At 43.6% G+C, this 15,084-nt stretch overlaps 1 protein-coding gene across 5 annotated transcripts in view; it reads right to left on the bottom strand.

Moving 5' to 3' along the window:
* LOC107382218 (rab11 family-interacting protein 4B) overlaps positions 1-15,084 on the bottom strand; it is a 73,713-nt gene that overhangs the window by 35,640 nt on the left and 22,989 nt on the right. For 2 of the 5 annotated variants that reach the window (XM_054751641.2, XM_054751642.2), the window contains exon 1: positions 13,436-13,892. The exons of 1 other annotated variant lie outside the window; for it this stretch is intronic. In XM_054751641.2, coding sequence (XP_054607616.2) covers positions 13,436-13,513 — 78 coding nt within the window. In that variant the 5' untranslated portion in view covers positions 13,514-13,892. Of the gene's footprint in view, positions 1-12,933; positions 13,008-13,435; positions 13,893-15,084 lie in introns of those variants that run through there. 2 more of the 5 variants (XM_070553743.1, XM_054751645.2) reach the window with 2 other exon arrangements.

The raw sequence follows: 15,084 nt of genomic DNA, 5'->3' as shown, positions 1-15,084 counted from the left end.
TCAGTAGCCTTGCCTGTCACAATAAAAGCTGACTCACACTCAGAGTGACAGCAGCTAATTACTGAAACTGTCTAATGTAGGGTTTACTGTTCAATCAGCAAAGACCACAAGTCTCTCTCAGGCTGGAAGGACCAACTCAACCCTGTTGCTTCTGCCGATCAAACACAGACCCTCCGCCTACGTCTCCTCAGCATGGGCCGAGGGGCGATTCCATTTTGGTGCTGAACAAATTAGTAAAGCCACAACAGCAAATCTGGTAAACAAGCTTTTTTCATGCCTCTTATAGTGTACCTGTATACACGGTGGACATTTTAAAGATGAAGAAAAAAAAAAGAAATTGTTCTCTCGCATTTTTCTAAAAACCTCCACCAACCTCCACTGACCTTGCGTTTGTCGGCCTCACCGAACTGCAGCGCTTCCCCACATCTCAGGGTCCTCCACTCATAACACACTCACGTATTAGCAACAGAACACCACTGGTGTGCGAGGTACTCGTCTCAATAACATCAGAAAAGGAGAAACAGCCGGCTGCTACCTCTTCAACTTTAGGACAAACTTCCAGAGTCCCAAAAAGAAAAGCACCATTTGAATCACGGAAAACAAAAGACGTTTGGACCTAGAAAACGGAGACTGGTGTTTAAAGAGCATGTCACCCCCAAATAAACTTTTTTTTTGCTGATAAACTAAATAAACGAGTGTCTAATCGTGTTGCAGACACGTGTCGTCAATAATTTGGCACTTCAGTGCATCTTAGTTAAAATTTAAATATTCTGCCTCAAACTGGCAGTGTTGTGCCGTTGTCAGGTAAATACTCTGCACTGTATTTTAATTTAAATCTGCCACCGCTATTGGCTAAGAAGTATGCTATGATGTAAACTGGTACATTATGATGTCACAATGCTGTCGTGAGCCTGTGTGTGTGTGTATTTGTTAGCGGCTCCGCCCTCTCAGTCTGCCAGGCAACAGCATTTGTTGCATTTTTCAAACATGAAGTGGGAGTGGAGTTAGACTCTGGTAGGGGGTGACTTGCTCTTTAATGTTCTTTCGTTTACTGCAGCAATGTGGGTTTTTCCAGCTCGGGCGGACGTGGCCCAGGGGTGATAGCCAACGGGAAGGGTGAGTATTCTGCAGAGGTGTGACCAAGTCACTGCTTTGCAAGTCACAAGTAAGTCACAAGTCTCAAGTCATGTCCAAGTCAAAGACAACCAAGTCCAAGTCAAGTCCAAAGTCAATGATGCGGAAGTCCAAGTCAAGTCCAAGTCCTTAACTTCGAATTTTCAAGTCATAATCAAGTCATCTGTCCAACTTCAATTTAATGACAATGATAATAAATGTCCATGTCGTGCCACTTTTGTGCTAAAATATCAAATACGCTCAAGTCACCATCAAGTCAACAGATGCAAACCGATTCAGGTCACAAGTCATTGGCGTTCAAGTTCGAGTCAAGTCAGAAGTCTTTATCGATTTTATAAAGTCAAGTCAGAAGTCATTAAAATAACGACTAGAGTCTGACTCGGGTCCAAGTCATGTGACTCGAGTCCACACCTCTGGTGTTCTGTTTGCGTTTAATAGCTAGCTTGTTCTGTAGATTTGCTATTGCAGATGTAATACACGGACATCCATGCACCACAACGTTCTACTGGACTTAATGCAAGAACTAACAGAGCGACGATGGCTTTAAACCCACCAGACCCTGCCTGCAACGTTTAAACACAAAAGTTTGTGTATAGATAACGCTCATAGGCAGGGTCCGAAATTAACACTCGCCACTCGCCAAATGCGAGCAATTTGCTCCATTTGGCGAGTAAATTTTTGAGCTCTACCTGCCACCTGGCGAGTAAATGTTTGCACCAAATTAGTTATGTTTATCAGTCGTCTTCCATGGATGTCTGATACTCCTCCCGCCTGCATGCAACGTACACAAACGTAAGCGAAACGTGAACGCCGCATCCAACGTCATTTCCACCTATCCCATTCAATCAGTTTATCAAGTTAGCTTCGTGTTAAAACTAGCGGTGAAATGTGGCGGTTTTTAACTGGAGTCAGCCAGCCTTCCAAAAGAAAACTCGTCGAACTGGAAGAAAAACCACCAGGACCAGTGGCAACCAGAAGATTTTGTGAAAAGTGGCGAATTGGAGACGGCGGAGTCGTGAAACAAGGCTACATTATGATGGCCACGTAGTGTTGCTTCCTTTCACAGACAACTGTCCCTCGGCATTCTTCAAATATCCAAAAAATGCCCGTACTTCCGACTTTGTCTTCTTTGAGAGATAATAAATGTCCCGAGTGCTGCCGTCTCCTCCTGCCATTATTTCAGCTTTAGCTTAAAGAAAGTTTTGGTCGTAAACAACAAAGCGCGCATGTGCCGTCGGCAACTTCCAGCAGATGATACGGTGGCTGGTAAGAGTCACCGCGCCTACACCGCAGCCACGGTAATCCACTGAGATAATTAAAAAAAAAAAAAGACGGTTATTATTATTGTCAACTTTTTTCCGGGGTTTACTGCTTCACCGGTTACCGTGACAACCCTAGCCCTGACACACTTTCAGATATTCTCATGGTGCAGCTGTGTTCTCCAGAGATCAAGGACTAGGACCCAAATGAGGCTGTAATGCTTTGGCACAAAGACAGTGTCAGAAGCAGGAGGCCAGACTTCATGGACAGAGAAAACAAGGAGTCTGACTAGATTTCATTGAAAGATTTCATAAAAACATCACTAAAAATAAATAAATAAATAAATAGTAAAAATGACAAAAGAGTTGTTTTTCTTATTAATTGATGTTTTAATTATTTTGTCACTCTGGAATTAACAAAATATAGAATAACATGCTTTAGGTAGATCTAAATCATTTAGAATTTTGGCCGGTAAAAATATGCTTGGCCGGTAGATTTTCATCATCTACCGGCCAACTTGGCCGGTGAGTAAAAAATTTAATTTCGGACCCTGCTCATAGTAGATCCTAACTAATAATGAGAAGGTACTCAGGCGATTTCAGCTTTTAGTCTGTGGAAATTTCCTCTGTAGACCAGACACAACAATATTTTCTAAAGTACCTGAGAGCTTTTCTTAAAACTGCCCTTGGAGACTATTTCAGGTACATTTTTGTGGCATGTTTCATCGAGATTAAAGGCATTATGCAGCTTGTGGAGCTTTAGGAGGTGTTCCTGTTGTGTTTCGTTACACAACAACTTGAACAGTAACCATCGGGTGTTGTACTGTCAAATAAAACAAATAGAAACAGAAGACGTAACAAAGAACATGTCTGTGAAGGAGGATGAACTGGCATTGACCTGCCGTGCTGAAGCTTTGATTTAGAGTGAGTCAGCGAAGGGGGTGAGGAATGAGTGCAGCAGAAGCTTCTTCCTGTTTGTGTTTGTTAAGCTGAGCAAAGAAATGAGAAACTTCTCAGCATCTCCAGTCTTTGTTCGAATCATCCTCTTTTATCTGTCTGAGCTGCTCTGCTGCAGCCTCAGGAATGTCCCTCTAAGGGTGAGTCTCTGCTTTGAATTTGCAGCATCTTTACTCCAGTGCAGCATCTCAGATCCTGTCTGAGGATAAACAAGAAGCTCTGTGATGAAGGTTTGTGGGACTTTGCAGAACAAAGCAATGTAAAAGCCCAAGATGTTAGAGAAATCAGAAAATAATTCAATGGTTTTTGCTCTTAATTTGGTTTATTTCAAGTTTCTAATTAATGTCACTTGAGGCCTAGAAATTGAACGCCGCAGCATTTCACCTGATGTATCGGATGCTAGTTTTAAACGACATTTTGCTCAAATATAGTAAAACACTCACATTCAGTCTCACTCATTGTACCAGAGAGGCACACCACAGATGCTAAGATATCAGGGTAAGAAGATCCAACATGTGGAATATCCCTGATTTATGACCTGACATGCTTGTCCATAGACCAGAGCGCTCTGCACACCACACATGACAGGATCACCTGATAAAATGACTTTTATGGTAATTGGGCTCATCATTAAAATGGTTGGGATGGAATAATCGGGTGAAAAATGATTGTCTGGTTCTGACTCAGAGGTACGTTTCACACAACTGACTGCTGTTGTCTGACTTCTTTAGTTGGTTTTGTTGATAGGGTCCATGACCTTTGATACGTTTTTCTGTATGTGTGTGTTGGATTGAAGTCTGGCATTCTGTGAAATTGAAATTTTAATCTCAATGTTTTTTTCCTGATGAAAATGAAGGTAAATAAAATAAAAACAAAAAGAAAAGAAAAGGTTGAATCCAAAAGTTGATGACAAAGTTTCAATCAAAGATGTGCAGCTGTCACTGCATATGCTGCCCTGCAAAGCTTGCATTTGTCTGAAGAGTTGTTGTACGCATCCTCTGACATTAGCATGAGCAAGCTTCAGTATGCGAGCTACCAGTAGGGGGAGTGAGACAAACTCGCCGTTGTTATTCCGTCTCTGGTTTTGAGGTCTTACAAACTATCTACGATACTGTCTTTTTTCTGTCGTGATCCCAAAATCAACCAGTGGCTAGCTGGAGCGGACTCGAATTTCATACGTAATCCCAAAATAGAAGCTAATATCTTAATTTGACCTTGAATGAAAAATGTTGTTATAAAATCTCTTAAAAGTTTTTTTATCACGGAGGAGGCAGCGCTCATTTCTGCCTTCAGTCTGACGGCGCAGCGCAACGCCGGAGTTTGCGCAGCGTGCGCTTATTGAATCTGTGTGTGTGTGTGTGTGCGTGCGCCACAGCTCCATGAGCCGCTCCAGTCACCGCGTCTCACTATTGGCGCTATTTAAACCAATGTTATAAAATGACTACTGCCCAGCCCAGATGTGCTCACTTGTGCACCCGTGAGCCGTGGTTCCGCTGGCACGCGTCTGACCTCTGACAGACGCGCTCTGAACTTCAGATCTTCATTGTGCTGTTAATAGCCTGACACGTTTAGAATGCTGTCCCACAGTCAGTGTGCTAATATAATCATATAATAATGCTAAAATGCTCAGATGGGAATCATTTCTTGATTTATTTAGTTACATCCACTAGGGATGGGTACTGAATTCGGTACTTTTTAAGGTACCGACAGAATTCCACAGTACCGACCGAGCACCGATTCACTTCATTTGAAACGGTGCAGCGTTTCGGTACCCGTCCTTCACAACGAGAACTTGCCTACACAGCTGCGCATGCGCAAGAGCGTTATGTCATCGGTCGCTGCGAGCCAGTTGTAAACAGAGCAGCATGGTAGGTAAATCAAATGTTTAAGATAATGTTAGCTTGATTTGTTAGCTTCCGTTTCACTAATGGTGCGTTCGCTTTCTCCTCGGAACTCCGAAATTCCGACTAGAAGAACATGAACGCGCTCTAAAGTTTGGCTTCACTTTACTAAATGCGACGGATGATTGGGTGAAGATGAAACCAGTGACAACGATCTAAGTGTGAGGCATCATCGTTTTAATCTGCTCCAGCAGCTAAATAAACTGTTTAAGATAACGTTAGCTTGATATGTTAGCTTCCATTGCCACCATTGTTATCAGCTAATGGTGCGTTCGCTTTCACCTCGGAAATTCTAACTTCCCAGTAGGAAAAATCAAATGAAAAAGGACGGCAAAAGGAATGAAGATACACAGTAAATTTAGTTCACAGTAAAGATGTTTGCTTCAGTTTAATTATCAGCTTATAAAACTACAAGGACGATGTTAAAATACAAACAGTTGAATGTTATGTATCGTGATATTTATCAAATATTGTTATATATTGAGAAAAATATATATTTAATTATAAAAGAGAATTAAAATAATAAATACTCAAAAGTATCGAAAATTGGTACCGTTAAGTGCCGGTATAGATTCCTAGGTACCGGGAATTAGTACCGGATCGATTCAAATGTCAAAATGTACCCATCCCTAAGTCATCCACAATGTTCTGTGTGGGAGGTTTACAATGTCAGAACACCTGCATGAGACAGGGTGTTAATTACAATCTGCCAGAATGACTCATCACCTTCAGATTCCTCCAACACCGTTAAAAATGATCAAATACTGAACATATCTTGCTATTAACAGCGTGCGCAGGCCAGAGCGCTGAAGCTCGGCGCGCATTATTATTATGAAGCTAGGGCACATGCGGAGTACACACACACACACACACACATGCAAAATATACTTGTTTTCAATTGCATTTATTGGGCCCACTTACTTTTTCTTAGGCCCACCCACAAATGAGTTTCTGGCTACGCTAATGGTGACATATGACAGACTTCTCTGAGCTTCGCAGCCATTACACTTTTCACCCCGCGCACCCCCTAGCGGGAGCTCTCGCACCCCCAGGGGTGCGCGCACCACACTTAGAGACTCCCTGCGGCCTAGTGGATTCTTCCATGTAGTGCAGCAGTAAGTATGTGAACAAGACGCAGCCTGATGCCTGTGTCATCGCGAGGTTAAAAATCAAGTAGAACCCTTAGATGTTTGACTTAGATCTAGTGATCACTTTCCATAAATGTCACTAACATCTGTCCAGTTGTTCATCAGGTACTTGACTAATGAACGTAGTAAGACAAAAACATTTTCATCCACTTTTGCCTTTTGTTGACAGTAATATTTAAAACAAATAGATTTTAGACCTTCACACGTTACACAAAGAGGAACTAATGACTCGTATTTCCCACTACCAACACGTTTGTTTGAGTAAACTACCCGTGCAACTGTACCGACTGAGAATCCCCACAACGGGAACTTAAGCATAAATCATTACAAAGACATGAGGATTTTTTCCAAGGGGAGCAGGTAGCTGGTTGGGTTACTGCTGCACAGGACAAAGAACAACGGAGGGACGGAAGAGGCCCACAAGAGACCGTAGAGGTATCCTTCATCTGTGTACTCACACACACACACACACACACACACACACACACACACACACACACACACACACACACACACACACACACACACACACACACACACACACACACACACACGCACACACACGAAGCTCCATGTTGAACTGGACTGAATGATGAGATAGAACATTGTCATTAGTGTGACGATGATGAGAGAAACCGAGCTAAGAGCAGGTGCTGGTGACAGGTAAAGCAGGCGGTAACAGAAGAGTTTCTAATCATCCACAACGTTGTTTGGGTTTGTTTACTCAGCAAACCTGTTCAACAAGCCCAACATGAAATCCATCCTCTTTAAAGGTGATTTGTGTGTTTGTGAATTCACGAGTTAAGAATAATTAATGAGCTAATGTTAATTTTGCACATTAGTGAGGCACATGCACACTCTGATGGTGATGAGCTACACTGGAGCCACAGCTGCCCTGAGACACTGAGTGCGTTTACATGCAGCCAGTAACCCTTTTAAAACCCGAATATTCACAATAACCCGGTTCTGCACGGCCAAAGACGCCAGAAACCCGGATGTGCTCATAACCGGGTTTTTAAAAACCCGGTTACTACACCTGGGGTAACCCTTTTCTAACCCGAATGTTTGGTCGTGTAAACGCATATCGGGATATCCCCATCAAAGCGTGTGTTCTGCGCATGCTCTGTTCGCAAGGAATCTTGGTCTTTTGAGTAGCGAGACGTCTTGTATGCGCCAGAACACCGGAAGTAAACAACAAGTTGGGAGCAAAATGGCGAGTCGCGGCACAGCACCACACTTTGGGAGTGACGAGGAAACATGTCTTCATCGGTCTGGTGAAAAGTATGAACATTATGTCTTCTGTTGACGGCCGAAAGTACAGAGACAGCTAAATATGACGCATATTGCGTCTTGACGTAGTCCATACGTCCTGACGCTACCCCAACGTCCACATTTAAATCGGGTTATGCAAGTTAGGGGTAACTCTTTCTATTTATGCTTGTAAACGGGTTATTCTGATCAACTCAGAAACCCGAATACCGACCTTAACCCGATCATAACCCGGATATTGGCTGCATGTAAACGTAGTCATAGACAGACATGAAGCTGCCGTACACTAGAGCCCTCTGAGCAGCACAGGCAGGCAAGGAGGGTGAAGTGTCTTGCTCAAGGACACAGACCAATTTTGGGTTCAAACCAACAACCTACCGATTACAGAGTGAGCTCCTAACCCCTGAGCCACCGTCGCCCAGGTGAACTGGAAGCTCCAACACACAGAACCAGTTTGAAACTGAGAACTTAAGCACATGACTGGACTTGTGCTCCCTCAGTCAGTTACAACAAACTGTGACATCAAGATGCAGGAATGTTTGTTTTACAGTAAAGCGTCAATTTGTGTCAAGCGAGCAGCTTCTGTCCAACAAAACGTTGAGATTTAGGTGAAATAAGAAAAAGTTTAAGAAGGGAGGAATTTTTGGTTGCTTGATTAACTCACCTAAAAATGTTCATCATAATAAAAATGACAAAAAACGTCACTGTTAGCTTTGTCAACAAGATGAAAAAATACAAGGCTTTAAGGCCCTGTCCACACGTAGCCGGGGATCTGCCAAGACGTAGATATTTTTCTACGTTTTGGCCTGTCATCCACACGAAAATGGAATTTTTTCACACAAAAACGGATCTTTTTAAAAACTCCGGCCAAAGTGAAGATCTGCGTTTTCTCCGTTTTGGGTGTCTGCGTGTGGACAGACAAAACCGGAGTTTTAAGGTCCGCAACGTCACTTTCCGCGACAAAAAAATGCTGACATCACGTGTGCGACCTGTGTTTACACTAGCCGACAGCATGGATGCCCTCAGAGCGGCGCTCGCTTTATCAATTGTCCAAGCGCTTTTTGCTTGTTTGTTTTTGCAAGCGGAATTACTGCTGCTTGTGGAAGACCACAGACGAAGGACGAGGTTAAGAACGGGGGAAGTACTGCCGCCTACAGGTCTGGCATGTCCTTAGCAACGTATTTATCCGGGTACGTGTGGACAGAGTTTCTTTTTAAAACGAGGTGCTGTGGATGCAAGTTTTTGGAGGGGCGGATATTCGTTTTTAAAATACCTGGCTACGTGTGGACTAGGCCTAAATCTTTAAAGCTACAAGGAGAATCTAGCACCGTCAGACAGATGAAACCTTTTTCATCCATGATCAAATTCTTTTATGAAAACATTTAGAGATTAACCCAAAAATAATGATCCTTAAAGTTAAAACTTGTACCAAAAGATCAATTATATCTAGCATATATTAATGCTTAGAGATGGTGTGTTTTCAGCCTGTCCGTGGTGCGTTCACTGACCCAAAACAAACAAAAAACTAACTCAGATGTTTCAGTTTCACACCATAGACCACTGGACCAAATTTTGTCTAATATCTGGATGCATCTCTGATACCGTTTAATCTCCAAAACCTACAATCAGACTAAATGATTACTTTCCAGCTATTGTTCATGTTGAATGTTCACAGCTGAAGCGTGCTGCGCCTTTTGTGCCCTTGGACCTTTTAACAAACCGCACCGCGGTTCCCATCAGGACCATCAGCCCCCTAGCAGCCGTCCACTGATGGAAGGCTTCTCAGACTCGTCTGGCAGACCCAGCAGGAGGTCAAGCCCCCTTCACTTGTCAGCTGCTTCGTTTTATCCTAGAGCACATTTGAGGAGGAGAAACTCAAGGTCATCATGTTCTTGGTGAATGAATGTATTTGCATGAAAGTAGCTTTTTATTTTGTCTTTCGATCACTCTTTCGTTTTGCAGAGTGTGAGAAAGTAAGAGATCATTTGTACAGAGCAACTGTTTCACTGCTGCAGATTAGCCTCTATCTGAGTACAGCTCACTGCGGAGTTAATCTAGTTATCCTAGTCGTGGTGAAGGTGAACCCCTGGTGCACCAGTGTAGATTCCAGGATTACAGCGAAAGTTTTGTCCAAGGAAATACAATCCAAACACTTGAAAGATCAATACAAGACAGTGAGCTAGATGTTTAGTTATTTTTTAATGAAATGTTGGTCAGGACTGTTCCTGAGTCCCAAACAATGAGCAGTGAAATTTTGGGTCTGATGATGAGACAAATCTCATTATGTAACGACGTGTCACAGAGCGGGACGGTTCACAACGACCCAACCGTCTGACGTCACATGTTGCTTCAGACAATACAAACAGAGCTCAGCTTTGTGCATGGAAAACCACCAGGGGAATGTGCAGGAATACTGAGTCTGAATGTGTGCTGTTGACAGTGTTGGGAGTAACGCGGTACAAAAGTAATTAATTACTGTAATGCATTGCTTTTTGCTGTAATGTGGTAATGTAAGGCATTACAGGGAAAGAAAATGGTAATATTTACTCGGTACAAGTGTCAGTAACGCAGTAATTACAATGTATTTTTAGATCCAGAATCAAGATGTGGGTTCCCCAAAAATTCAAACTGCGGGAAGCCTGAAAAAAGATCCAGTATCCACATATATTACGCCATTTATGGACTCTGCTCAGAGAATGCCCGCAAAGCTGAGAGGACGCAGCAATAATGGCTGAAATACTTCAGCTGCGTTCTGCGCGCGGCTGCTGTTATATTCACAAAATCGCTCCACCAAAACAAAGTAATTCGTTTGCGATCGTTTATATCAGCCCATATTCTCTGGTACTTCATGTACTTTTCAGCTGACTTCATAATCTGTGCGCCGGTGATTTCAACTCATTGCTGCTGGAGCGCAGCGCATGTTAAGCTTTTTTTTTTTTTTTTTTTGCGTTCGGTAGATCCCGTTGGCTGATTAGTTAGAAAGTAGGAAATCTAGGAAACAGTTTTTTCTGGAAGACGGAGAAAACATGCAGCATGCAGGAAGAATAGAGAGAGAGAGGACAGGAAATTATTCTAATTAAATCAAGAAAACAAAACAAAGTACTTAAAAAGAAAAAAGTAGGTAGATTTATCCCCAATACACATTTTTACCAGTGAAAAGCAATAATATATAAGCATCTAATATTTATACATGTGATAGAATCAGATCACCCCAGAAGTCAGTCCCACATCCAGGGCCGTATCAAGGCATTTGGGGACCAAGGCAAATATAGGCTTGGAGCCCCCACCACCCCACTCCCTGCTCAGATGATATAAGATGGCAGCGTGCTGAGAGTACAGATTGTTGTTGGTTTTATTTAGTAAACAATCATTTTAAAGCACTGTTATTATATCTGACTGTTTTTAACAGCAATCCTAGCTCAGACACCACATCACCTTCCACATATGTCATGAGCTCACTGAGCGTCACATTACCAGATTCATACTGAAGTTGTTTTGGTGAAAGTAACTTAAAGTAATGCAAAAGTAGTGTAATGCCTTACATTTTAAAATCAGTCATATTGTAATGTAATGAATTACTTTAAAATGAGGGTAACAAGTAATAAATAATGCATTACAGTTTTGAAGTCACTTGCCCAACACTGGCTGTTGAAGCTCAGACTCATTACATTTCTAACATCTGTCTTCCTAGTGAAAAGAAAACAAAGTTATATCTGATCTAGGATCTGCTGGATGTTTATTTTGAGTCACAACACTGAGGAACAGTTCTTATCTTATGGTAAACGATGCAAAGGGAAGTAACTTCTGGTTGAAACACACAAATACCAGTACTATCAGTGGAGTGGGTGACAATACCAGATCTGTAAGGATTGTGCTGACAATCTGTTAAAACAGCTAAATCAGGCGGTCCGGTTTTTGTACGGCTTCCAGACGGACCGTCGTTCACACTGACTGCGGTTCGTGTGCTGAAAGTCTCCAGATATCTGCTCCCACAAGAGCTGATTGGAAATCTGACCCAATGTGTTTAAAAATATACCATAAAAACAACACAAACTGAATTATACTTCCTGTCTGACTCGCGTCATTTCAAGATACAGTCCCCGAAAAAAAAAATAAACTAGATTTCATGCAGAAACTTTCTGGAGCTCTACGTCCACATCCACTCCGCAGGCAGTGAAAATTCTCTGATTGGACTCAATAGTTTTTGGTTTTTGCAGAAGCTGTGCAGAAACCAGACCGCATTCGTTCCACATTCAGTGTGAAGAAGGCTGATCACTACTGAAGAAAGCAAGTGATGCTAAAGATGTCTTCCCCTGATTATCTCTAGCTCTGCGCTGGTGTAGCATTAAGGTTGGTTTATGCTTGACGCGTCCGCGAGGTCCGCACAGCTCCGCGTGGAAAAGTTGCGTCATTTTAACAACCACGCCCCTCCGCCGCACGGCCCAGAATTTCCGCAACGTGCACCTCGGAAAATTTCTAACCTCGCGGACGCGGAAAAACATGGTGGACCGGCAAGAACTAGTATGGCAGAGGTTCGTAAATACAGACATTTGTATGATTCAGCTCTCAGAGATCACCGTGATCAACATGTTGTTAATAATTCTTGGAGAGAAATAGCTCGCACTGTCGGGAAAGACGAGAACGCTGTTAAAAATGCTGAAATGCCATGTTGTAAACAGTAATTTCTACTTCTACTATGGTGTAGTGTTGGGTGCATGCCGTAGAGCTCCATGCTGCCCCCTACAGTTTGGGAGACTATTGGCTCACCGCAGAGACAAGCCGCACGAACCATAAACGCTGCGAGTTGTGAAGCGCGTTCCATCCGCGAGCCGCATCACCGCGCGGAAAGTGAATGCGTCAAGCATGAACCAAGCTTTAGGCAGCATTTACTGACCTCACCTGATCTTCAGCCATAGTTGTGCTGCTCTGGTTGCAGCCATATGCTACACTGGTCATCGCAAAGTTGCACAAAGATATAAAAAGCTGCTTAGACATGTTTTTCAGCCTAAATGCTCTATTTCCACATGTGGTTGCAAAATAGTTCAAACAAAATAAGTTACAAATGAAGTAAATGTGTTAAGAAAAGTGAAACATAAGTTTTTGGGCCACAGTGGACCTTAATAACTAAAATATGCAAAGCAGGAATACATTTTGGGATAAATATGTGCCACAATCCTGTCAGTGCATTGTTTGAAAACCTAACTAGCTCAATAAACCCAACATTACATCCATTCATTCCTCCTTTTCCATTTGCAATGGACCCACCTGACCATCTCTCAGTCCCATCCCTTCTCCTGGAATTACTCCTCCACTTCTCTGTCATCCATCCCTCTTTGCAGCTACCAAAGTTTCCAGTTAATCCAGTTAGCATCAGAGAGATGTTGAACCACAAACGAGCCAGCCGAAACACAACAAAAGAGGAAACAACAAGAAATAGCGTGGAAGGAAGAATGGTGGAAAGAGAGCGAGGTGAGGAAACATGAAGAGTGTGTGATGGCGAATCCACCATCAGCTGTGAGGCAGAAAGGCAGAGCCAGCTGAGAGTAACACACACATTCAAACTCCAACCAGGACTCAATGGGCTCTGTCACTGCCCCCCTTTTAACTCGCCAGTCTCCCCCACAACACACAAACAGTCACTGCTTTCCTCCTGTGTCCAAACCCTCTCCGCTGACCTCTTTCTGGGTTTTGTTCTCATTCTGTCAAGTGATATTTCATCACCCCCCCCACCCCATTTCAGCAGGATGGGTGCGATCAGATCTCTTACCCTGTTCACTAGAGAGGGGATCCCATGCTCAGCGATCTCCCTCCTTTCACCAGACAAGCCCTCATGCACTGTAGTCATCCACCTGCCCCGTTCACAAGGAATGAGCTCGTTGTCTCAGCTGGATCTGATCTCTCACACACACATGCATACGTACAAACACACACATGAGCGATCCAAGCAGATGAGGAAGTGTCGGGATAGTCCAAAGGCTTAGTCTCTGGTAGCGGTTTAGTCCTGAGGAAGGAGCAGGATGTGAAAGCCCTGCTCTGTCAGCACCAACACAGAACACAACTTCCTTTTCTCTGTCATACACACAGACAGACAAACACACACTCACACACACACACACACACTCACTCTGCACCTATCACCCTCACACACTATGCCTCTCTCCTGCTCACTGGCTCGCCGGCTGACTCACATTCAAACACTGAAAGAGCTCAGATCAGGCAACAGTTGTTGAATCGCCGGCCCCTCCTCTATGCTCCCTCCTCCTCGCAGGTGGTTGCTTAGCAACTGGCTTCTGTGGGCGGGGCTTGTGAGAGTTCTCACATTGCTGCACACTCTGCTTCTAGCTGCCACCTACTCAGGCTATATTTGCATACCAAGCCCTGCCTGCCCCTCTTTCTGTGGGCCTGTGTTGTAGAGAGAGGCCAGTGCCTGTGTGGGCTGGTGAGGGGGGGGGGGGGGGGGGGGGGGGGGGGTCTAGTGATGCAGCAGATTCCACAGGATCAATGAGAGACAGGACAGAGGGACAAGCCTATGTGGGAACGACCACAAGGGAGGGAGGGGGTGATGGAGAAGGCTGAAGGGTTAGGATGACTTTTAAAACTTACTCACGTTCTTTAGGAAAGAAAACAATATAAATTCTGCAAATGACAATATTTCTGTAGCTGTGTGAACAAGTCCAGGAGATCTACAGAGATAGAGATCTTAATCTTTGTATTTGGACAAAACTGATCCTGAAGGCACCTTTTAGACCTTTAATTTGGGGACGGGGTGCAGTTGCATCATCAATAATCCAACACTTTACTTATGTTATTAATACTATTGCATAATATGTGTAGTTAAGCTAAAAAAATTAAAATCTTAAAGCAAATTATTTAATAAAGCTAGTTTATTGTGTGAGTGCACAGCACCACATGGTCGCCGTGGGGCGACGGTGGCACAGGAGTTAAGTGCTCGCCCCGTAATTGGAAGGTTGCAGGTTCGAGTCCCACTCAGTCCGTCGCTGTCGTTGTGTCCTTGGGCAAGACACTTAACCCACGTTGCCTGCTGGTGGTGGTCGGAGGGACCGGTGGCGCCAGTGCTTGGCAGCCTCGCCTCTGTCAGTGCGTCCCAGGGCAGCAGTGGCTACATCGTAGCTCATCCCCACCAGTGTGTGAATGTGTGTGTGAATGGGTGAACGACTGATTGTGTTGTAAAGCACCTTGGGGGGTTCCATGACCCTAGAAGGCGCTATGTCAAATACAGACCAAGTACCATTTATTCTCCGTTTACTGCATAATTTATTCATTTCTACTTTTGCCGTTCTGCTGTTTGCAGCAGGGACACAAAGAAACACTTCTTTCTGCGTTGGTCATGACCGTAACGGCAGAAGAAACAGAATAAAATATAGAGAATCTGAACTGACTAGTTTAGGTTGTTTT

Source organism: Nothobranchius furzeri, chromosome 7 (genome assembly GCF_043380555.1).
Source record: "Nothobranchius furzeri strain GRZ-AD chromosome 7, NfurGRZ-RIMD1, whole genome shotgun sequence".
Lineage (NCBI taxonomy): Eukaryota > Metazoa > Chordata > Actinopteri > Cyprinodontiformes > Nothobranchiidae > Nothobranchius > Nothobranchius furzeri.
Note: the sequence above shows the minus strand (reverse complement) of the source record. Positions and strands in the feature narration are given on the sequence as shown.